Source organism: Xiphophorus hellerii, chromosome 9 (assembly GCF_003331165.1).
Source record: "Xiphophorus hellerii strain 12219 chromosome 9, Xiphophorus_hellerii-4.1, whole genome shotgun sequence".
NCBI lineage: Eukaryota > Metazoa > Chordata > Actinopteri > Cyprinodontiformes > Poeciliidae > Xiphophorus > Xiphophorus hellerii.
This window is the reverse complement of record NC_045680.1, coordinates 22560354-22585101: the sequence shown is the minus strand read 5'-3', so window position 1 is coordinate 22585101 and position 24748 is coordinate 22560354. Positions and strand designations below refer to the sequence as shown.

The following is a 24748-nucleotide window of genomic DNA, read 5'->3' as shown; positions in this document are numbered from 1 at the left end:
TTCTTATGATTTGGATTTATCATTGGCATGATAGAGTAACATGAATGATGTTTAAAAAAATTTTAAAAAACTGTTCACATTGTAGGAATTTTTTATTTATTTACTCTTTTACTATTTTCTCTGCTTATTCAATGGAAGCATCAATAAATATCAGTACATTTGAAAATATTATAAATGCAGTTACTGTTAGCAGTTTAGTGATACAAATCACAGCTCATGTGTGACTGTCCTAAAGAAGTGTGATACCAAGAGGAATGTTTTTCAAGAGCTGTATTTGTGTTTGTGGGGCTATAATAGCTGTGACACACATTTACAGTCAAATACAAATCTTAAAAATAAGTAATGAATAGTTTGTATCATTACTTTCATTGTTATCACAATAAAATATCGCGATAAAAACTTAAGTCCATATTGCAACACCCCAAAACTGAACATCTGCTCTTTTAGAAACAAGACAATGGCCAAATGAGGTAATCTAAGGAATAGAATACTACGGAACCAGGAACAGGGTCGTGGCTTAATTTTGGCAGTTAAACTTGGGGACCAACACTATTATCCTGGTTGTTGTAATTATATCTAAGATCAATACATAGCTATCTTTTAAACCGGTCAGACATGAGTCATAATTTTACTGAAGTCTAAGTGTAGAGGTAAATAAGGAAGAAGGTGATTATTATGAGATTACAGAACGGCTTCCAAACCTGTAAGATCCATTGTTCGGTCTATAAAGATGATCGATGCTTTATTGGGAGCAGTCTTTCTTCGGTTTTTCGCCTGATTGTGATTGGCCAGTTCCCCTGCGATGATGCGGCTCATTGGCCCCACAGCAAAACTGTCTTCCCTGATCCCTGCAGCCTCAAACAGCGTGTTTAACGCCGAAACCAAGCTTTTAATTTCAATCTGCAGCTCCACCGGAAGCGAATGCCCGTCCAGGTCATTCAAAGTGCCGAACCTCTTCTTCTCCGGTCGCTTTGCATTGATGCTCTCCAGGTCTGCTGGGAGCAGGGGGAACAGGTGAGCAAACGGCGACGCCACGATCAGCTGCTGCGACACGGGGGCGAAGACCACGGGAGAGTGCATGACCTCCGCCGTGTAGTTCATGTTCCCCATCCACTCGCAGAGCTTCTCCTCGAACTGCTCAAACACGGGGAAGCCCTCCATTTCTGTGGACACGTTGTTGGCGAACAGGTGCACGGAGTGGGGGACAGCGGTGAAGACGACGCAGTACTGAAAGTGACTGAGGGATATGATGTCTTTTATGATGTCCACCGTCCTCCCCTTTAACAAAGTGCTCACCACGAACACGGCTTTGGGCTCGTTCTCACCGCACGCCTCGAAGCTCGAAAACTGCTTCACGTTCCTGGCTCCCGCTTGCAGCAAGGCTGCAGCCCCTCCGCTCCAGTGGAGAGCCTCTGCACTCCTGTCATCCATAAAAACCACGGCTTTCTTCACTTTCGCGAACACCTTCTCCCACATTAGCAGCGGCAGCTGTGTGAAATCGTCTGCGGTTGACATTTTTGCTCATAAACAGCGTCGGTCAGTTGTAAATAAAAGGAAGAATCGTCGGAGATGTCACGAAACAAGTTACTCCAACAAACCAAAACACAAGTCTCTTGGAGGTGACGTGGATATTGGGGCGTCGCAGAGTTTAAACGTCACCCAAACGTTGCCATAGTGATAAAGCAGCGCCCGTAGACCAACCGTTGGAGGTGTTGAGTAAATGTGTATATGTTTAATGTATTTTTAAAAGTGTCGTGTCTCCACAAACAACAACACAAACCGAAGAAACGACAAAAATTTACAAACGCTATATTTAATTATTGCATTTATTTTTTTTAAAACAAACGTTAAACGTTTGCTTTATTGGAAAACTAAGCGGTTACGATAATTACAGTTGGTTATAATTGCGCGTGACGGCTTTCCTCGGAAAAGCAGTTTACATGTTCCCTGAATTTACATGTTTGCCGTTTTCTTTATTTACAAGCTTACAGGAAGGAATACAAGGATCGTTCTAGCAATTTATTTTCTCCTAAATGTTCTTTTGGGATTCAGAATACATGGGTCCTGATGAAGACGACGACCCGTTTCAATGTAGCTAAGTTCACAATTGCAACATTTTGTTATTTTATAACGTTCTAGTCAGTTATCAGACTATAGGCTTCCAATGACATGTATGTACGCGTTTCTTTTAGGGACATATGACAGCCATGACAAGGAGACAGAAATTTACCAGAGTCTTCATAGGTATGTTATTTATAACAGCAGCAAACAAGACACTATTTATATCAACACTATCACAAGAAAATATTCAGAAGCCAGTCTTCTATTTTCATTCTGTATGCGGCATAGATGATAAGGTATAACAATATATGCTTTATTGTAGTATGACAGCAGCAAAGTGACTATCAAAGAAAATACGCTTACACAAAGATAGATTATTAAACAGAATAAAATAAAATTCTGTACCGTACGGGCAAAGTTTGAACATAAATATGCAGTTATTAGTACACTGCGGTACAAAGGAATGTGAAACTGGTTAGGTTAATTTTAAAGAAAGTGATAAGAAAAACCAGAATGGCAGAGATGTGCAGATACCAGCAAAAATTGTATTTAAAATAAATTAAAACTGTGCAAATACCAACCTGCATATGAACATTTGTTGAGATTGTTGGGAGCTGTAAAGTCTTACAGTGGAGTGGGATACATCGTCCACCAGTAATGTTATTTTAGCTCCTTAGTCCTTCTGTCTCCCACCACCTGCATGGGACATACTGGCACAAAGCGGGTTTTCCTGGGGAGCTTTTCTAAGCTACCGCTCCAACATAGAAGATGGCTTCCATGCCAGTTTCGTTGAGGATCGAACAGCTGTTGCTCTAGGATTACCCTGTAATTAACTCCATCCATCTTCTCATCAACTTTAAACATCTCTGTCTTTACTGAAGAATAGCATCCTCACAGCAAAATAGCCACCACCATGTTTCGAGTTTTGTGCAGTGTTAATTTTCAGCTTTGGTTTCATCTACATGTCTTGTGGAAATCTCCAAATGGGACTTGTTTTGGGATTTTTAGGCAATAGCTTTTCTTTTTGCCACATTTATATATATATATGTTGATATATTTTCACATCTGAGCAACTGTGATTAAAGACTGTCCCATCAGTTCGTAAATTTACAGTGTGCCCTTCTCTCCCCACCCTGTTTTATGTTAATTTATTGTTCAATAAAGGCTACCTATTCCAAAAAACGTAGATGACCTATATTTAATTACTAGGTGATTTCTGTAAGCAAGTGACTGCACAAGATTGTATTTAGTCATATTAGGGTTAAAAAGGCGGAACAAACAGCAAATTTGTAGTGAATTATTTTCAACGCTGCAGTTTTTTATAGGCTGACTGTGGCTCAGAGGGGAGAGCAGATGTCCTGCAATCTGAACATCAGCCTCCTTCCACCACATGTTGATGTGCCCCAGTGCAAGGGAACCTACAAATTTCTGTGTATAAATGTGCGGTTGGAACTGTGATGGGGTGTAAAGTGCCTCTGACTAGTTTTAATTGAAAACTGCACACACCCTTTAAGAGCTAGCCAATGGATTACATTAAAGTTTCAGCATGTAGCCTGTCAACAGATTTACAGGATACTTTAGGAAGTCGATCTATGACTTCTTTTTTTTTTTGCTTTGTTTTGTTTAATCAAAAGTTTGGAATGGTGACATTTGGACTTTTAAAAGTATTTTGTGTGATTTTATTTTCTATTCTGATTCTTAATGTTTTATTTTCTGACAATTACACCGCAGTTTGTCAACTTTTTAAAATAACTCTTCATATTTTTTCTGGTTTATCTCAGGTTCTTTTTTTAAAAAAAACAAATGTAGCTATTAATTACTTTCAATTATAAAAAAAAATAATAATTGGACAAAATTATTATTCGTCAGCAAGCTTTCAAGTTTAATCCAATATAGTGTAGGCGTAATGATGATGCCATAATAATGGCATCTTATTGCTGCATAGAGACAAGGTATTCACGTAGAACGCGGTGTTCTTCCTGCGTTAATGACTGCGATCATTACAGTTTCACGCAGTACATGTGACGGGACAGTGTGCGTCGCCTGTAATGTGCCGTGAAGTCAGTCTATTGGAAGGTGAATGGATATATCGTGCTCATTAAATCTACTGCCAGGGAAAGAGCGCTTGTTTATGTGCTAGAAATATGAATGTAAGCAGTCGCGCAAGCGTAGCATTGATTATTCCTGTGGTTGGCTTTATCCCTCAGATTAAATGGAGCATGGCGTGCCACTGGAATTGCATTTGAATTTGTTGTTGGTTGAAATTAGGCCTAATCGGCTGAGGTTTAGGACGCAAAGTGAAAACTGAAACGTTATCAGCAAATTAAAATAGAAATGTAGTGTTTTTGATAGATTTTTCAAAAATAAATTGTACTAATTGTTGAAGAAGAAAGAGGTAAGACTTGTAGAGAGGGAATCACGTGTTTCTGTTGTTTGAAGGGAAAATCCAAAACCTCTCGTGATGGGCTGGGTCAGCGATAATGGAACTGATGATGTTTCTAAAACTGCAGTGTGTTTTATTTTATTTTGTTTTGGTGTGGGGGGGTTCCCTCTAGATCATATGTATGAACCTGCATTATTTATCAGGAACCCACTTCTGTCAAGGTGTTGCTTTGAGATATATTTTCGTAATGTTCTGGAGACATTTGAAATGGGGCTGTTAGCACTCAGCCCAGTCCAAAGTGTTTGTCTGAGTTCAGGTTATTCTCATAATGATGCAGATAACAGCGGCATCATTGTGATTTCTTGCAGCTCTGGGCAGATACCTGAGGATCCTGAGTTCAATTCTGAAATAAGGACAGATCCAGTTGGTAAGTAACTTTTTAAGATGACTTAAAAACAAAGAAAAGCATGCATGTTTAAGAAAAGAAGCAATCTTTATTCAGTCTTCAAACATACATAGTAGAGAAATCTAGTTTATTTGTGTTTTATTGTTTTGATTGTTTTATTTCTAAAATATTCATTATATCGATGAATAAAAAAATAAAATAATACAATTATTCTTTAGCATTTTAACTAAAGAAATATAGGCTCAGCAGTTGTCTTTATTAATGTATTACAAATGTGAAAATGTTTATCAGGCTGTAAAAACGAGGAGGACGAAGATGTGGTTCAGAATATCCATGAAGTCAAAGAGCCAAAGCAGGATGTGGAGCCTGTAGAGGAAAAGCCATGGAGGAAGTCTGGTAAATTGTTATTAGTTAGCGTACATAATCTATAATCTAATTTTGTATTTCTTTATCCAGTCATATTAAGACTTCTTAACTGTTTTTTTTTACGTTTAGGGGCTGATATCACGGATTACTTTAACTACGGTTTCGATGAAGAAAGCTGGAAGGCGTACCGTATGAAGCATGCTAAGCTCCAAGCATTCCAAGCACAACATATCGCTAATGTCATGGTAAGAGTGTGTGTTATCAATATTTAAAAAGAGAACTATCCGTTGTGGGACAATATAGACAAGCAGAGAGCAGATATTGATTTCGACTTTGGTATTTCTGCCGGGGCCCCAGAGGGAGCAAGCTAAATATGAAGTGGAGGTGATGTGTGCTTCTTCTAATTCAGGCAGACCATCTAGGAAATCCTGCAGGTCAGTAAGATGGTTTTTTGCTGTGACTGTGTGCATCCTTGTTAGTCCTAGTTAGCATAGCAGCATCTCATTCGGTGTTGCAACTGTGAGATCAGATCTTCAGACTGGCGGTGAATGACAAAGTTTAAGAGATATGAATAATCTTACAAGGCTTAGAGGCAGACTCTGTAAACATTTCTTAAGCAACCTAAGTACTTGTGTAATAAAAAAGAAAACAGGCTTCTGAGCTGGTAAGAAAGAGACTGTAGAGGGGGGGGGAAGCATTTATATTATTCAGTCACTTTTTCACAATTAAAAAAAATCTCCTTACAAAACTGATTTTTGTTTTGTTTTGACATACAGTACAGACCAAAAGTTTGGACACACCTTCTAATTCAATGGGTTTTCTTTATTTTCATGACTATTTATAAGGCAAGAAATCCCACTTATTAACCTGACAGGGCACACCTATGAAGTGAAAACCATTTCAGGTGACTACCTGTTGAAGCTCATCAAGAAAATGCAGAGTGTGTGCAAAGCAGTAATCACAGCAAAAGGTTGCTACTTTGAAGAAACTAGAATATAAGGGCTATTTTCAGTTGTTTTAAAAGGTGTGTCCAAACTTTTGGTCTGTACTGTATGTAAAATTCCAGTAACTTTCTCAAGCTCGTCAGGCACATTTGTACGGAAAAACATTTTCACGTCTTTTGGGATTGTCGCGTTCTCCAGCTTTACCGGCAGGAGTTGGCTCAATTGCTGCTCAGGAGATTGAATATGAGTTTTTACTCGATATGCCTGGGAGGAGCTATATCTAAATGAACAAATATTTGACTAAAATAATGTTATTAGCAATTATGAGGACATGGCAAAATAAAGATCTTTCAACAAAAGAGGGGGGGATTGGAATTGTAAAAGAAATTAATGAAATGGAGAGAATTACTTCTTCAATGAATTATAGAATTATTTATAAAAAAAACAGAATAAATTCTTTCATACATACATAGGGCAGTATTTGTCTCGGAAACCAAATATAGTAAGGGTTCATAGTGAATTAAGGAAATGTAAAGACGAGATGACATGACCTTACTTTTTTGTCTTATTTTTAAGATGGATACTTCATCCATCATATTCGCCATATATTCTGTGCCTGTGCAACATATTTGTATTAGTTGGTTCTACTTTAGCGCCTTCTATATGCAATAATTGAAAAAAAAAAAAAAAAGAAGCAAAACCTAACATTTGTTGCCCTATATCACCCCATCATCATACTAAATTATCTAAAATGTCCTTTAGCTCGATCGTTAAAGAAGATACTCACCATAGGCCTGACTGTCAGCCAGGATGGACTGGCAGGATTAATTTAATTAAAGATTCTTGATGATGTTCTCAACCATGGGCGAGGTTACCCTTCAGGGGAGGTCATGTAAATCTGAGCGCTACGCGGGGTCATGAGTCTGACCCACTCGGTTTGACAGAGCAGGACCAGAAGGGATGCAGGAAGTCACACTGCAGCGTGCTGCAGACTCACGCAGCCCAATCCTGCACGTGATGCGCTTTTCTTAACGGCGTTCAGTAGTTATATCACATTTTTACATATCTAATTCATAAAAATATCAAAAAAGAACATTTTTTATAACCTTCTTATTGGAGCAAAGCTCTTGCTAAACTGTGTGAATTTCCTTCAAAGATGAAAAGAGACACCAAGGAGCTGGAAACTGTTCATTAATGAGCTGCCATTGGATATAACTGTTACTCTCCTTTTGCGTGTGTTCTTTCCTCTCTCCTTCTTCCTCTGATTAAGTTCTAGTGACAGAAAGAGGTTAGTAGTGTCCTATCTGTGTGTGGGCGTGTGTGCCCGTGTGTATGTGTCTTTCTCTGTAAGGGGCTGGTGTTTTTCCTTATACACATAAGGAAGGCCCTATGTGTATGGGTGTACATAGGGGATAGATGTCAGTAAGGGACTGTTGTAAGAAGAAGACAAAATGACCCAGATAAGGAGGTTTAATGCATTAATGGACCAGTGGCGGGTTGATGCAGGGGCACTGGGAGGAGGATTAGGCTAAACTAATGTGGTGTTTTTAATATATTATAAGTGCACATCAACGTAACATATGCTCACGATTTCAGCCTGTTTGGAGGGAGAAAAAAAGCTTCAGTGACCAACTTTTTGGTGTTGTACTGCATAATTGTTACGTAAATGTATGTCATGTTGTGTTCGTTGTACGCCTTTTATCGCCCGATCAACAGACGAAGAAAAGCTAAGACCACTAGGCGTGGAGGCAAAGGGAGAAGCAGGAGAAGCAGAGAGAAAGCACGCCCTTGTCGCACCGATGCAGCCAAAGATACTCAGGTAGTGTGTGGGCGTGCGTGGGTGTGTGTGTGTGTGTGTGTGTTTGTGTTTGTGTAGTGAGGGGAAAAGACACAGCCTCCAAAGCTATTTATAGCTACGGATGGATGACAAATTAAAGAGAAAGATCTGATCCCCTCGACCCTTCCGGAAAAAGGATGTGGATACGGCGCCTCTGTTGTTCTGGGAAGAACATTTGGCTACACAAGGTTGCGGTACACTTTTATAACTATCGTTGCATCAAATCAAATCTGCCTTTGTTCACAGAGCTCATCTTATGATACTGTCATAAAACCCCAAAAGCTCCGAGAAAGAAACAATAAAACCAGTGCAGATTATAAAGAAAAAGATCATTAAGTAAAAATAAGTGATGTAAACACAGAAGGAAGGCCATGTGTAAAATTAAGAAATTAAAATGATCAAAACATAAAACGCAATCCAAATACAACACATTAGTTTTGACAAAAGTTTTGGAAATAGTAGTTTAAATTGAATTGAATGGAACGATTTTACGATAGGAGTGACATCCAAAGCGATTTTAACTCAAGAAAACACGGCTACGTCACATCAGCACAAATTTGTCCATCTCCATTCAGATAAGCTGATCAACTCCTCCATCTACAGAGCTCTATGAGTCCATGAAGAGTTTATGTCTGAACCATATCAAGTGAAGCACTTTAGTGAAAGCTGTAATGCTCCAAATCTGTTGGGCTTCCAGAGAGGACAAGTTATTAGAAGATGAAACAAATAAAAAAGGTTTGTTTGTACATGAGATAAACAATACAGTCAGGTCTTTTACAATTACAAATGGAAGACCCATGCAAAGTTTTGCACAGTACCAAGGATAGTTCTCCAATATCAAAATTACATCTACATGGAGGACTCTTTATTGACTCAATAATGGTTGTCTTAATTTTTCTTCAAAACAGGAAAGGTTATTCTATTTAGTGTCAAACAGTGAGCAGAAAGGTTAGTGTCTTTTTATACATTGTGAGTATTAATTAGGTTTTATTTGTACATAAACATTCCAATCTGTTGCTGAAACGACATGAAAGACTCACACATTTTCAAATTAAACACAAAAAATATCAGAAAAAGTTTTAGTTACTCTTCTTTAAGAAAAGGTTGAAAACTGCTTTAGAATATTGAAATCATTTCGGGTTCTGACTTTAATTTGTAAAATCGTGAGCGAGATGAAGCGGCAAGGTTTCTTAATTCCATCTTTAGTTTTATTTGTGTGATCCTTGTTTTCTTTTCAAAGATCTATATTCCAGAGTGTGCATGTTTTTTTTATTTATTTGTAACTCGGCTGTTTGTTGCATTGCAGTCAGTAATGAGGATTTCCCACAAGAAGGACACTGTCACCAATTACGACATGCCACGTTCGGTCAACGCCCGCACCATGTTCTCATTTGTGCCTCCACCCTGTAAGTCACCATACTGCAAAACCTTTATGCTTATACCTACAAATGTATGTAAGTACTCCTTTACACTATGCTCAGATGCTTACTTGTTTGTTTCCCGGGATTAATTTGCCGACACACACAAATGAAGTCACTTAAAAAAGCAGATGGATCAAATTTAGATTGAACACAGAGGTTGTTTAGGTGAGCGGGGCCCGAGGGGAAACTCCTGCTGTCCACATAACTCATCATCCAGCTGCACAAATGACTAATGGTGCTCTGAGAGTGTTTTTGTGAAGCTGCAACACATGTCCAAATATGCAACCCTGTGGAGTAAAAGCACAGAGGTGAGTTTGCAGCACATTTTGAGGCATTGTGTGGCTGCAGTGCAGGTTTATAGTCAGCCATGTGTCTGTAGTTCTGTCCAGGAGGTGGTCCGCCAGGGCTGTCAGTCACTGGACTTCCTTTTGGGTCTTGGAGTGAATGAGATAAAATATATATATATATAAATCCAGAAGGACTTCCTGGCAAAAAGCGTACAGCTGCGGATATAACTTTTTTTCCCCCCTTCAAAGGCTCCAAAATAGAAACACTGCAGCTTTAGACCCCACTGTTACCCCTCATCCTGTGAGCCCCATATTGTGCAGCAAAGCCATGCCAGGGCTGGTAATGCAACCAAAATATCAAACATCCTGCTGACTGCAGCTTTGAACAGAAAACACTACAGCTTTGAAGTGTATATTCGAAGTCTTTTTCTTTTCTTTTTTTGTTTCTCTGCGTAGGCTACTTGTGTTCTTTAAGTCGCCTGCCCAGCCTCCTCGCAAATGTCTAACATGATAAAAATAGTCTGTGCAAAAAAATAAAAAAAAGAAATAATAAAAGAAAAAAGGAGCAAAGTGCTTGGTGTGCATATTGTAGCACGAGAAATGTGCTGAGCAGACTGGCTGTGGGGAGCAGCGCAGAGGAAAAGACTGAGCCGTTTTGTATTTTTCCGTTTTTGTTTTTCATTGAGGTCACATCAGGTGCCAAATGCATTACATAGGTGCAGATTGTGCTGTGGAAATGTGTCGCCACAGAGTTACACCTGAAGCTGAGCCTGAGTCACTCACATGTGAATCACAGGACTCTTCAGCTGGTTAGTAGGTCACTACAGTCAGGAAAGTTGCAGAGCTTAACCACAGCTAAGCTCGTGTTTGTTTTTATGCGTAGGCTGCAACATGAGCAAATGTCCTATGACAAGACCCACTTTAGTGCTGATCTGTGATCTGTCTACTTTTGCTCCAAGTATTGAACTGAGCAGAAGAATATTGCCAAATTAATTACAATAATTTGAAATCCTTAATGAATAGTACACAGCATAATAAAACAATTTCCAACATTGGGGTTGCGCAACACAGACTTAGATTTTTATAACAATATTTTGTGGTACTGTTGTAATGACAGTAAAAGTGACGATAAAAACTATTTATTATTCCTTTTCTAAATACTGCTCTAAAGAAAAAAGTGTTATTTTCATCAGTAACCTGAAAACAGTAACTGCATTTCATCATATTTTGAAATATATTGATATCTATTGATGCTTTAATTGGACAAACAGTGGAAAAAATTGCACCAAAAAAATAAAACAAAAAAGCAATCCTGACAGTACGAACTGCTTTGGTGGCTTTTAAACGTCATTAATCAGAATTTCAGTGATAATCAGAGCCAATGTGTCAGAATCATGACAGTGATAAATCAAAATTGTTGCCATGATAAGAAGTGTATCGCAGAAAATGATTAACGATGCAATAAATGCCCAGCCCCACTTCAAACAGGACCAAACAAAGTATCAGCAACCATCTGCTGTGACTAGCTGCAGGTTAGAGAAGAGACACACAGCACTGTTCCTAGAACACACCTCATACTAAAGGAGAAAGTACAGAGTTAATGGCAGCAATACCTTGGAGAGAACCATCACTAAATAGGTAAACACTGAGCCAGAAACACTGTCTGCAGGATGAAAAGGAGAATGCATATTAATATAAAGGTTCTTCAATCAATAACTTCATGAGCTTTGTACAGGAAAACAGTGAGATTGAATGGGAGTGTCACTTAAAAAACAGAAGTAATATGTTAATGAACAAATTAACAGATGGAAAAAATGTTGTTCCACCATTCCGGTGCTTACTTTGACAAAGGAAAAACAGCAGCGAATCTGAGTAACCAAATGCTATAGACTGCCCTTTTCATCTCCTATGTGCAAAGCTGGTGATACTGAGGAATGTGTGTCCAGGTACTGACTGCCAGAAGTTGATATATGCTGCATACATGCAAGGTCCTTGAAAATGCTTGAATTTTAGTTAGGTGATTTCAAGGCTTGGAAAGTGCTTGATTTTTGTGTAAAGTCCTTGAAAATTCTTTACATTTAAACTGCACAGTTTTGATCTGTGTAACTGAAATAAAGGTTGCCTTATATGTTATACTGTAAACAAAGTTATTATAAAATTCTGGGATTTTTTTAAATTTTTAAATTTTTTGCTAAATTAGTGTTTTGTCCCTGGACTAGTAAGGGGTATTTGGTGTTTCAAAACATGAAATGTCTCTCATGTTTTGAATGAGAGACATTTCAAAACATTAAATACTGTTATATTTTAGTTTACGCTGTCCATGCCATGTAGGATACTCTACCAATACATTAACAGCAATAAATGATATCATAAAATAGTATATTGAAACCGTCTACTTTAGTTCATTTGTAGTGTTTTATGTCCAAAGTGTGTTTGCTGGAAAAGTTTGAAAAGTGTAAGATTTTCTACACACTCATCTTTGCACTGGGAATTTGAGTGGCCACATTACATTTTATTCCTTAGTTCTTACATTTGCTATCGGAAATGCAGGAATTGAGATTGTTTTAGACCTTAGAAATTCTTCATCCAGTTATCAAAATCTTATAGCTGTAAAGGGAAGACAGGATACCCTTGCAAGAGTTTAAGAGTGTGTTGCAGCACAATCTTTGCTGTAGCCACATATTCCTCTGCTCTGGAAAGCAGCCGCTGTTGGTCTACACAGTGAAATATCAGCGCCATCTAAGAGTCTGCAGCCTGCACCTCTGTGAAACATTAGCATGAGACAGAGAGCCACGCAAACACAGACTGCAGCCATTAGCCCTTAGCCATTAGCTCTCTCATATGCTGCCAAGCATAAAAGTACAGTCCTTATCAAACACTCACTGCAGGTAGAAGCAATTACTCACTCACGATAACTTTGCCTGCATCTGCTTGGACAGGCTGGTGCTCATTGTAAATGCACATTTATGTCTGTGTGTTATTGTAAGAGGCACGCACTGCTTGTTGTTGTTATTTTCTCTTGTTCTTTTTAATCATTCTTATATGTGGCGGTCAGTATTCATGAGGTGTTTCACATGGTGACCTCATCTTGTGCCGAGTTGTCTCAGGTGCATGTTCGAGATGAATCACACTGTCTTTTGGTTAGCTGTCTTTAAAGGAATCACCCGAAGGCCTTCAGCTCTACACTTTTAGCTTTGTTGTCTACTACTTAGAAGTTTGTGAGCATTTTGTTTTAAGCTTTGTTCTTCCAGCGTGTTTCCATATGTCTGAGATCTTGTACGCTTGCTCTCTTCAACTGTACGACTCGTTTGTTTTAAAAGAAAAATGTTTTCTACTTTTCCTCTCACATGAGGGGTTAGCTTGGACCTCGGGGCAGCGTGCAGAATTTGTGCAATGGCTCATATAATTATTCCTTCTGTTTCAAGTAGTTAATTGTGTTTTATCTCGAAAAGCTGCACCAAGCTCTTCTCACGTTAGGGGTCGTTATTAGGGGGGGTGGGGGGGAGTGGGAGAAAAGAAAGGATAGCAGCCAGATGTTAATGTGCCTGGGCTTATTCTTGATTCTCGTGTACGCATGCTGTTGTTCAGTGCAAGTTGAGTGTGTAATTTGGAGCTGATTGTTTAGCTAGCTCTCATAAAATGTGAGCAGTATCACAAGTTGGACAATTAACTGTGAAGTGAGCGTTCTGTGCAGCTGATGGTTAGGACCTGCCACATTTGTTGATGTTAAGCTTGGAGGCAACTCTAATCTCCCTCCCTCTGGAGCTTGTATGCACTGCATTTACTTTCGGTCTGGTATGACTTGTGCAATTTAATAATACTTCATTAATCCCAGAGGGGAAACGAATGTTGTGGCAACTCACGTTATATAATTGTCTTCAAAGAGTTGTTGTAGACGCCATTGACTGTGGGCAGGATTATGTCCTGCAGCAGTCTGTGGTACGGTGGTTATGAATAAGCCTCCGACTGAAGACTCTGTTGTTGCATCACAGTCTGATAAAGAGGTTGGCAAAGTTGTCTGTAATTTTTAAGTCATATTTCAATTAATTAAGGACCAAAACTCAAAGGAGAAAAAGGGAGCTTTTATATACTTCTTGTATCCAAAAAGACAAATTAATTTTTGTTGCCTTTTGTTTGCTAAATCTATTGTTAACACATTTAGAAACGCTTAAATACACCATATAATATATATATATATATATATAATACATATGTTGGTTAAGGTTGCAAAATTCCGGGAACTCTCAAAGTTCAACACTTGAATTTTACGTCTGCATCCCAATTTACAAACCAGATGCTGAAGTTTAAAAAAGCTACAATAACTTTGAGGCAGTTCGTCTAAAACTTGCATTATTTTATCATTTGCTTCTATAGATACGTCAAACTTAGTAATGATAAAATACTTAGTTTCTTTCAGTCTGTGAACCAGCATGATGTCATGTGCCTGACTTGATACACATTATTTACATAGTTTTGTTTTTCTTTCAGCTTCACTTTTCCAGTTTTACCAATCTGAGTCCCCCACTAACACACTGAGCAGGTGAGTTTATTATTTCTGACGTGTGTTTGTTTTCTCAGAACATACACTGATTGCGTTGGAGCATCAGTATAGACTGTAGATGAAACAGGAACAGTACCAGAAAATGATTTCACTGATTGGGAGATTGACATAGATGAAAGAAGCAATTAAAATAAGTAAAAAAAACAAAAAAAACAACTAAAAATAAATACTTTCCTTGGTTTGACTTCTGAAACAGTCAAAATGTCTTATTTTGGAACTAGAGAATAAGAAATTAGTGCTCTCTCACGTTCTAGCTTGATGGTATTTTTCAGTGTATGCTGTTGCTCATCTTACAACTAACACAAATCACCAAATAAGGTAGAAATCTGATTAAAAGCTTGTTTATGCCTAAAGCCTCCTGTTTATCAGTATCCAGGACATCGCTCACTGTGCTCCTCTGATCTATGTCATAAACTGTCTGCAGACTCCCACACTTTGACTCTTAATTTATACAACTAAGATCACATGGGAGCCACGTTGTACCCTAAACTCCCTCTTTTTTTTCTTTTTTTTTTTCCGATACGGACACAAATTCAGTCCCTCTCCAGTTTTGTTTGATGGTAGGTTTGTTTCCTTTGGATGTTGTCTGCGTCCAGCTTGTCTCAATCTCTACATGTTTGTCTGTCTCTAAAGCTTCCTGTCTCTTTCTTTCCTAAATCCCTTTCCTTTTCCTATCTCCTAATTTGCCGTATCTGACGTGTTCCTGAATTCACTCTGGACTTCGTCCTGAAAATGTTTTTCTTCTCACATCTGAGTCCAGTTGCCAAATCCTCACATCCTCCAGGGACTTACTGTTCCTATGAACTCTGCCAGCCATCTCCTCTGTGCCTTCATGAATCACTTCCTTTGCCCCCTGCCCCCCCTCTTTTTATTATTTTTTTATTTTTAGACACATATGTACATCATTTAAACCAATAGTTTCTGCCTTACTTTAGCTGACCAGTCGTCTACTTCAGGATATAAGGAACTTCAGGTATTTCTGGCATGACCTGACATGCTTAATGCAAAGAAAAGTGCTGATCTGCCTCACAAATGTATTTTTAATACATTTACATTCTTGCAATGTTTCAGAAAAGACTATGTTACTGCTACTTTATACAGTAACATAGTCTGCTATCTGCATGATCAGTTTTGTCTTTCATATTTTAAAAGAGGTAGTGTTTTATTTAAATTTCTGATCTGTTCCGGATTTTTCTCCTGCTCATTTCGCGTCGTTTCCTCAAGGTTCTACCATAGATTAGTATTCTAATTTACTTGTAAGCTTCTCAAAGTAATCCCTTTGAAACAAACACAGAACAATTTAGAATATTTAATTCAATGCCAAGATATTTAAGATTAAAAAAATTGTTACCTGAAACATTCAGCGTGGATTTTATTATGCAATAACTTTTTTTTTTTTTTTACATTTTGGTAAGTTACAGACAAAAACTTAATTGAGATTCACAAAGATAAAGCAAAGTCTTCCTTTGTACTGGGTGGATGAGAAAGAATACATGGTTTTCAAAATTCTTTTGCAAATGAAGTCCAAAAGGTGTGGCGTGCAATTGTATTCAGAACAGAAAAGAAGAATACTTCACGCACCTTCCGTTTTTAGCGGAAAAGCGCTAAGGATGTTAGCATTTTTATTTTTCTCCCCCCAGGCTAAAATGAGCTGCGATTCACATCGTAATTGGCGACTTAATTGTAAGTCTCCAATTAGGATATTTTAGAATAGAACTGAACCGCTAGTTGTTTTATACATCTAATAAGGATAATAACCATGAAAACAAGACCCCCAACCTGTGCGGTACTTGAACCTGAGCCTTCTATCGGTGGACCGCAGGTAGACATAGAGGATGAATGGAAAAGCGGATGGTCCAAGAAGGAGCCTTCTGTTCAACCATGCGGTCAGATGGGTGTGATGTCAGCGGTGGGAGAGTAGAATGAAAGTCTCATAAGTTCTTCAACGTCAATGTTTCTATTACCACTGAATGTTTTATTTTTCAGTGCAAAATGTCATTTTTGATATCAATGTAAGCTGTAGCTGTTTTAGCTGTTGCGTATTAGTCCTGCTGCTTTGGTCTCAAGTCTCCTGATAAGTGAAGTTTGTGGTTTTAATTCGGCATAATGTGAAAAAGTCCTAGGAGTATAGATAGTTTTTGCAAGAACTTGTAATGATATACGTTAAATAGGGTATTAAATATCAGAAAGTTTTTACTTTACTGCAACATTAAGGCCAGATTTCATTTTATCCCCCGTCAGTTCTTTGCTGTGAGCCACATGCCTCGTCTAGATCCATCTTTGCTTCATTCACCATATTCCATTCATGAGCAACCCTTTATCTGCTAATGCCTGAAATAATAAAAAATACATTTTAGGTGTCTTGGACTGTTAGATTTTTTTTTTTTTTTTGGCACACCGCATTTTGGACTCAAACTGCTGGATGAGCTTCATACAATTTCACTTCATCCTCAGCGCTCTCGGAAGTTTTCTGTTGGAAGCGTTGAGCGTCCAAGCCATGTGGAGGGCAGAAGATCTAGCAGTATCTGTAATATGCCCTCCATCCATTCTCCACGGGTTGGCCAGCGCACACTGAGCCTTGACAACGAGCCAGTCACTTCAAACACTTGGAAAACACAGCAGCACATTTGGAGAAGTGCTTTGATCATAATGCGGAGTTGTGCTCTATTTTCTTTTCAGCCGATTCGCTGGCGAATTTGTTTGCTCACACTGTTTGTCTTTATCATAGCAATGGTCTGGAACACTGCATAAAGCGAATGACATAAGGAGTACCGTGTGTCAACAGCTAGTGGCAGATGTTGAACCGTTTGCAGAGAAATTATGGTGAAGGGAATGTCTGGTTAAAGTTCTTCGTTTGAAAAATGTCTCTCATTTTCTGTTTCAGCGACAATGTTGGGAACATCGAGGAGCCCTCGACTTCCCTGTATCCATGTTTTGTCGGTAAGCGACGCGTGTGTCCTGGAGATATGACTACAATTGTGGGGAATTTTAGCGTAAAGTTAGGCCCAAAATTATTCATTTTTTTCAGACTGAAAATGGTTCTTTTTCAACTGAGACTCTTCTGTCTGATAGAAAGTGTGAGAGGAGTATGAAAAAAGAAAACAATTGATCTGTTTTATTTACATCTCCAGCATTTCCAGGTTCTTTAAATTCACAAACTTGGATACAATTCTTTGTTTCAACAGGATAAAACCACATAATACTGGTTTTGGAATAGAAAAAAGTACCGTAAGTTGATTTGAGGCTTTTGGAAAGCCCTGACATCAGTTGTGTTGAAAATTTGTGGGCTGTTCTTTGAAACAAAAGTCTGTGAAATAAAAAAATAAAATACAACAAAACTCTGCCAATTCTGTTCAGTAGAGTGCTCTAACATTGAGTCAGAATTATGCCTGAAACTTGTTACTGGCTACAAAAAGCAAATTGTCACCTTCCTAAAACAATGGCCTAAGTAATGTTTTTGCCAAAAGTGTTTTTATTCTTTTTTTTGCACAAAACATCTTTTTCAAAGAAAGAGGTGGTAATTTTAATATTTTTTGTCAGAGCAGATGTATTAATTTGACTTTGTGTGGATTAGAGAAAACTGACAATAAATCTTTTTTATTATTATTATTATTATTATTATTATTATTATTATTATTATTATTATTATTATTATTATTATTATTATTATTTTGATGTTAATCATCCCACCCCAAAAAACAGCATTTCTATTACATCGCTAAAAGCTTAACATAAATATGACACTCATACCAACAGTTTTTATAAACTTATGTTTATTAATATGCTCCTAGTGCAAGAAACATTTGCTTATGCTTATGAAAATGTCTGATTTAGAGTTTGGGGTCTAAAGGCAAATTTGGCACTGCTGAAGGTTTCATTGATTCCTGCCCTACATATTCTCTCTAAACTTTTCTTTTTCTTTTGAAAAACTTTCTGTTTGAAGATGCCTCCATAGCAAAAGAAAGGGAAATAACAACTAGAGGGACTTACAAAAATACGTCATTTACATCTTTAAGTAGAACTGATGCAGCTGCGTGCTGCTTCTGTTTATCGTCCCTCCCTGGTATTCTTTTTGTTGTTGTTGTTGTTTTGTTTTTATCTCTCCTGTTTCATCTTTAATCCCAGGGAACATGTCCACAGACTTTGCAGTGGTGGATAGTGCCAAAGCCTGGGAGTGCTACATAAAGCAGCAGCGCAGCAGAGACAGAGCGTACGGCCATGACAAAAACAGACGGCGATGCAGTGACAGAGACAAACACAGGTCTTCCTTGTCACGCCACAGGTGGGTCTTGAGGAATTATCATTAAACCAGTTCCCTGTATGTTTGGTTTGGAGAGATTATGTCTAAATTCCCTTTCTTTTGTATCGCGTGACGATAAAACAGATTGCCCTCTCCTCTTCCTATTCCAACCCCTTCTCCATTCATAGATGCCTCTAACAAAAGATGAATGTGAATCTGCTGAGCAGCTGTGGGATCTGGATAAGGCAACATCCATCAGGAATCTATTTCTGATGGACCAGTTATGCAATTTACCCGGCATAGGTCTATTGCCTGTCTCCCTCTTTCTCTTTTGCACATAAAGTATGCAGATGTACTCTGGTCAGTCGTAACATTGTGTACAGATAAGGTGATTAACCCAACCTGCATCCTTCCGTGCGTTGTCCACTCTCTGACTATTCTGAGAGCTGATTTATTTAAAAAAAAACAACAAAAAAACAACACACACACACACACACACACACACACACACACACCCTGTCAGTGTTACGACCGATCTGTGTATGTTTACAGGAAGATAACATTTCTCCAGAGGAGATTTCAATATTTACAGGGAACCAAACAAGAAAAGGAACAACTATTGCACTTAGGATTTCATTTATGTTGGCATCAGAAAAGTTTTAATTTTTCAGCTTGACTGCAGAGCAGCAGATTAAAGGTCTCTCTGTGTTGCTCAGTTCAAAGCGTGAAGCGCAATCAAGTGCAGAAATAATTCATATAAACCGAGCCAAATTGTTTCCATGCAGCATAACTAAGGGGATTTTTATTCCAGCTATTCAATTGATTACTGAAATATAAACCCTGGGAGAGTCGTGGAAAAATATACAACTATTGTGGGGGGAGAAAAGAAAAAATAGCCCCGTATTGCAAAAGAGCTGCAAGTCTTGATGACTATTACAAGACGAGGGGAAATGAGTGCCAACATATGCAAAACATTTGCTGCGAAATGAGGTAATAAACAGACGTAAAAACAAATTTTAGCCAAGATGCAATTGCATGTACGCTCTGTTGGATGGAGTTCGGCCTCTTCCTCTCTGAGGGTCAGAGATGAGAGGAGTTTGTCCACATTTCACATTTTCCTCCTCATTTATCGCTCAAGTGACATAAGGCACACTATGTGTCTAGTAAGGCGACAGTGTAATATGAGACAGATAATCTCTGAAAGAATCAAACTCCTCCACCTTCTCCCGTAGCTAATATTGCCATCTGAAGAAATGCACCGCTCCCGGCAAAGAACAACCAATCAGGGCCAGGAGGAGGGCCTTATTGCTGTCAATCACACTCCTATACGTGCTAATGTTGGATAAATTTACAGTTCCAGGAAACCGCTTACCCACTGTCATTTGATGCATTGCCAACTAGCTTGATCATTCATGATGGCTCTGCTGAAGGGGAGAGGGATGAGAGTGCGAGCAGCGGGAACACAAGCATGATTGTCAGCTCTGATACCCTCCTCTTGCCTCTGATTGGTCATTTCTGTCCAAGATGCGTCTTTCTGGGGTTAGCACTGGGAGAAAGCAGAAGAGCTTGATGTTTTCACAGATTACCTGTCTCACATCATACTATCATGATATAGTGACAGTTTTAACGAATATGTGAAAAAAAAATCTCTTATAATAGTTACGTACTGCGTGTTTTTGAATGTGTGAAATTTCTGAAGTGGAAAGATAATCACACATGGGTTTATTTTTCTTTTAAGTAAAATTCTCAAAACTGCAGATTTCAGGTTTAAGCCAATACCCAAACATTCGAACATCTTATTGCGCTTTGAGAACCCTCTTACAAAATTGAAAAGCTGCTGGTATAAACTGGGTGGGTGACTGACGTTACTCAGAGAAGCAGCAAAGAGTCAGTGTAGCTTCGGAGCACCTCTGGAGAACCGCAGCTCTTGTCAGATGAACTTTCTTTACTTCATGCAAAATGCTATGCTAGCTGAAAAACTAAACACTAACTAAACATCATCACGAGCACTCCATGGTAAGATCATGCAGTGGGAATGGAATAGATTGAGCTGCAACAGACTTTAGGCTGGAGCTGAGGGACAAAGACACAACGAAAAGGTTTGAAGTATATTTGTATGTCAGAACGGCCCAGTCGAAGTCCAGAAATGTTATTTTCTGGATTTGCAAACCGGCTAGAGACCATGCCCAAGTGTTTACACTTCAGTGCTTGTCTGTCTTAGTCAATCGCGTAAAATTTTTGTGGTTGCAAACCTTGAAAAGCTTGAGGCCGAACAAAGAAGTTAGCGAGTCACTGTGAGAATTTCTTATGTCATGCCACACTTGCTTTGTCAGACTTTATGCAAATTAGTGCAAAACAGTTCAATTGGACATACCGTGTCTATGAATTGTTCTCATACTGTTCCACCTTCTTTTTCCCCCACCCCTAACTGACAGAAAGGGAGTTTCCTATTTAAATCGCCGAGTCCTTATTTGTACCTAAAGCCTCGGCCTCGTGGGTCAGGCGAGGAAAGCAGGACACGGGGACAGCTGTGAGGCTGTTGGGCTAACCGCATCAGACAGGAGGAACAGGAGTCGCATGTGCTTGACAGACACTATGGAAACACTCAGGAGATTTCACCACTACTGCTTCGTATTCATTCTGATGTAAATGCCACAAGGGACTTATCCCTTCAGCCTGGTTGAGAGTGCCGCTCACACAATCTGCACTCGGCTGACAAGTTTGCCCTACATTCCCTTTCATATGGTCTCGACTCCTGTATCATGCATGTGCTCACGGCACGGGTTGCATATTTTCAGCCGCTTTGATTTATGATTGCGTTTTGGGCTATTTTTAGCCGCGAACTGGAAACAAGTTGTGTGTGAAATGAAGAGAAGCAGATGGAGCTAACCGTCTCTTTGTTGGTAGCCACTCTTATTGTTCACTGAAGTGATGAGTGCAGATGCCGCGTGGCAGATTTACGCTCGCTGGCCTGCATTTCTTGCGCTGAGTCACATCGGTTACTGCCCAGTAGGTGTTGGCCCGGTTGATTTTAGGGTTCAGGCTGTGTTTGGTTTTTGGCTGCGATTCCGAAAGCCGGCCCTTGATTTATCGCCATCAATGAATTACGCGAGGCTAAAATTCAATGTGAAATATTACACATCTTTGACACAGCTTACCTATTTTTTTTTTTTTTTTCATGGGCATCAGCTGAGCACCTGATTGACCATTTGGTCAACACTTGCGATGCGGTTGTAAATCTGGGCCTTGGATCGTGAATGTAGCTCATTCTCGCTGGCGCCACTTCTGTCTCTTATCAACGCTTTCCTGCACACATGTGGCCACATGTGAGGGAGACCATGGTGACATCCAATACCCATTTTTCATCTAGGTTTGCTTATTTATTTGGCATTGGTTCACACAAAAGGGTGTAAATCAAACTGAAAGATTCCTCAACTAGCTTAAAATGATTGGTTGACAAAAAAAAAAAAATTGCACGTGTAATTAATTTGCCGATTTAAGTCGATGGGAGTTTAGTACGAAAAGTCCTGCTTGATGCCTCAGTGGAGACATTATTGGAATATGTTGTAAAGTACAATGTAACGCAGCTCATCAACAACAATATGAGAGCACTGGTAACCCTAAGTAACAAATGCTAATATCAGTTAGCAAGTTGTCAGATTTAATTAATATACCTACAATTTTTTTATTAATAAATTTAGATGTATTTATTTATAAATTACTTTATATATTTTATATTTATCTATTTAGTTAATATAACTATGAAAGAATCTAACAAAAACTATCTTTTTTATTTATTGAATTAATACACCTAAAAACAAAAACTAGACCAAAGAAAAATGTCTCTCAGAAAAAAAAAAGAAATCAAAAATTTTGCTTGCCTTTTTGCGAAAATGCTCTTTAATGGAAGCTCTTTAACTTGATCTACTTCTGAGATTTTTATTTCAGATTTAGGAGACATGACATGTTCCAGCAACGACTCTCAAGATTTCCATCAGCTGCTTTTGTGCCATATGCTACGTTCATCCGGGCTTCAGGGCCCGTCTTGGGTTCAGCGCATTCCAACAACGACATCTGTTTTCATTTTCCCCTCTTTTCAAATTGTCTGAGGCCTTAACGTGACACACTGCTCCCTTTATCTCAAAGTCATGCAAGTTATGCCCTTTTGTCCGGGAGCAGCGGCTCAGCTGAGTTATGAATCTATGATGCATGCTTAACCTTGCATGCAGCTCTACGAAAATTGTTGTTGATGTAGAGGTTATGAGTAAGGTAACTTTAAGTTGGTTGAATGTTAGACTGACGACCTGTATCTCTCAACCAGTGTAATGTGGAGTTCGCTGCATAAGGTCCCCCTTTTTTTAAGGCCTTTACAAATCTGTTGTTTTTATTGTTGTTGTTTTTTTTTTTGACAGAAACAGATTTTTTTTTCAGTCCTCTTGCACTTTTTAAGCACGACTGACAGCTGAATATAGTGCGTATTTGTGAAGTGGAAGAAAACAGAAACAGTTTTATGCATTTTTACAAATAGAAATGTAGAAATGTGCTTTTCATCCACATAAAACCCCCTGAGTGAATACTTTTAAAACCGCCTTTTGCTGCAATTACAGCCGCAAGTCTTTCGGAGGAGATTCTATCGGCTTCGACTGACATTTCAGTAATTACCTTGCCACGAAAAAAAAGCATTTGATCCCCTCGCAGAATTCTTCTTTTTAGTTTTTTATTCACATGCGCTTGTTTTATGTGTGCCCTACCGTGGCAGCAACCTGTTATGCAACTTTGTGAGCTTCAAGTGTTTACTTCTATTTCCCCAGTTGAGAGCTCACAGCTGTGTTCACCAACAAATGAAGGTCTGGCTCTCAAGATAAATGGCATGACAACACTCATTTGCAGAGCCGTCACGACATTTGAGTTTATTTATTTATCTATTTTTTTTTGTAGCCTTCACCCAGACAATAGTAAACAAAGGCTATAATTTGGACAGCATTTAGTTGCCTCTGTTTACCCGTCCGGCTGATTGGAAAGTTATTTGCGCGAACACAAAAGCTGAATGTCACATGAAAATTCTTCGTCTCTGCTGTTTTTTAAGCTGATATACATGATTAAATATAATTTGCTCTTAGTCCAACACAGTTGCAAAGTTGGCCATTTACTTTTTCCTTATCGTTTCCCTTATCTGAACAAGTCTTAGGTTTCAAGTGAATTCAATGTTTTGCTTGTTTTTTCCATTTGTATCTGTGCTCTGTAGAACAGTGTAAGCATGTACGATGTAGTCGTTGACGTGATTTGGGGGTTAAATTGGACACAATCACAAAACTAACTTACTAGCTACAAGTGAAATAAAGTGCCAGTGAAACTAGCACTTTATCATCTATATGAAGGCCTTATTGACTAAAACATGCTCCTGTAGTTCCTGAAACGTTACTTGTAACTTAATTTTATCTTACTTCATGTTTACTAATTTATTTGCACTAGGGACTTAACCAAAAAGACAGTAACAGTAATTCCCGTTACTGTGTTTTTACAGTAACGGGAACGAGGAGTGGGCAACATTCGACGGGAATTGTTGCCACCAATTGTGGCACGCCCATTTGGTTATGGTGGTAATTTACGTTTTGCCAGCAAAGGCCCATGTTGGTTCAGAATATATTTGTTTTCCTTTCAGTAAATGAAATAATTTGAAAACCACAATTTGTATTTACTGGTCAGCTGTATCTTTTCTACAGTAGATCTGCTATCTTGTATGATTTGTTTCAGTGAGAAGAAGCCGCCGGAGCACAGGGACTCTGCAGACTATGAGCACAAACGTCGCAGAATTGAAGGAGTCACCGGCAAAAAGAAGCAGAAAGACGAAGAGGAGGGCTCGCGAAAAATATCGCAAAGGTCGAAAAGTCACACATTTCCAAAAAGTAATGACAAAAAAAAATTATTTTCTATATTTTAAATATCAATCTTTAAATTATTCTTTCGTTTTGCTATTGGCAGAAGTAGCAGCGACAGTAGGAAGGATGACAGGGAGGCCAGGAAGACAAGACACAATCACGCAGAGGGCAAAGACTCTGGGAAGGCTCGGAAAGCGACTGAGAAAAGAAAATAAAATTTCAACAGCCCTCAGAACAACCAAACCTGAAAAGCTTTGTCCCTTTGCATCTCAGGTTAAGTTGTACGCGAAGATTAATTTGTTCTCATTATATTCTCCAAGCCTGAGTTTTATGGTATTTTGTTGTTTTTCAGGTTTGTATACA

General features: G+C 38.7%; 3 protein-coding genes across 4 annotated transcripts in view; 2 read left to right on the top strand and 1 right to left on the bottom strand.

Moving 5' to 3' along the window:
- scfd2 (sec1 family domain containing 2) overlaps positions 1-1645 on the bottom strand; it is a 129580-nt gene extending 127935 nt beyond the window's left edge. The window contains exon 1 of one of the 2 annotated variants that reach the window (XM_032571845.1): positions 702-1645. In XM_032571845.1, coding sequence (XP_032427736.1) covers positions 702-1515 — 814 coding nt within the window. In that variant the 5' untranslated portion in view covers positions 1516-1645. The remainder of the gene's footprint in view (positions 1-701) is intronic. The other variant, XM_032571844.1, reaches the window with a different exon arrangement.
- Positions 1646-2057: 412 nt separating this feature from the next.
- fip1l1a (FIP1 like 1a (S. cerevisiae)) lies at positions 2058-5705 on the top strand. The gene is made up of 5 exons (XM_032572301.1): positions 2058-2091; positions 4761-4871; positions 5142-5246; positions 5346-5461; positions 5574-5705. The coding sequence occupies exons 1-5, from the start codon at positions 2058-2060 to the stop codon at positions 5703-5705; spliced, it is 498 nt and encodes a 165-aa protein (XP_032428192.1).
- Positions 5706-7738: 2033 nt separating this feature from the next.
- On the top strand, positions 7739-24600 carry LOC116725895 (pre-mRNA 3'-end-processing factor FIP1-like). Its single transcript, XM_032572300.1, has 7 exons — positions 7739-7979; positions 9304-9403; positions 14194-14245; positions 17151-17206; positions 18392-18548; positions 24261-24386; positions 24489-24600. The coding sequence occupies exons 1-7, from the start codon at positions 7827-7829 to the stop codon at positions 24598-24600; spliced, it is 756 nt and encodes a 251-aa protein (XP_032428191.1). The 5' UTR covers positions 7739-7826.
- Positions 24601-24748: the final 148 nt, after the last annotated feature.

What these genes read in the sequence shown, in the direction of transcription:
- fip1l1a (XM_032572301.1), top strand. Translation starts at nt 2,058, where the DNA reads ATGGGTCCTGATGAAGACGACGACCCGTTTCAAT. An exon ending in AATAAGGACAGATCCAGTTG is followed by an intron (nt 4,872 to 5,141) that starts GTAAGTAACTTT and finishes AATGTTTATCAG; the next exon opens with GCTGTAAAAACGAGGAGGAC. An exon ending in AACATATCGCTAATGTCATG is followed by an intron (nt 5,462 to 5,573) that starts GTAAGAGTGTGT and finishes CCGGGGCCCCAG; the next exon opens with AGGGAGCAAGCTAAATATGA.
- LOC116725895 (XM_032572300.1), top strand. Translation starts at nt 7,827, where the DNA reads ATGTATGTCATGTTGTGTTCGTTGTACGCCTTTTATCGCCCGATCAAC. An exon ending in ATGCAGCCAAAGATACTCAG is followed by an intron (nt 7,980 to 9,303) that starts GTAGTGTGTGGG and finishes GTTGCATTGCAG; the next exon opens with TCAGTAATGAGGATTTCCCA. An exon ending in CCCACTAACACACTGAGCAG is followed by an intron (nt 14,246 to 17,150) that starts GTGAGTTTATTA and finishes TTTCTGTTTCAG; the next exon opens with CGACAATGTTGGGAACATCG.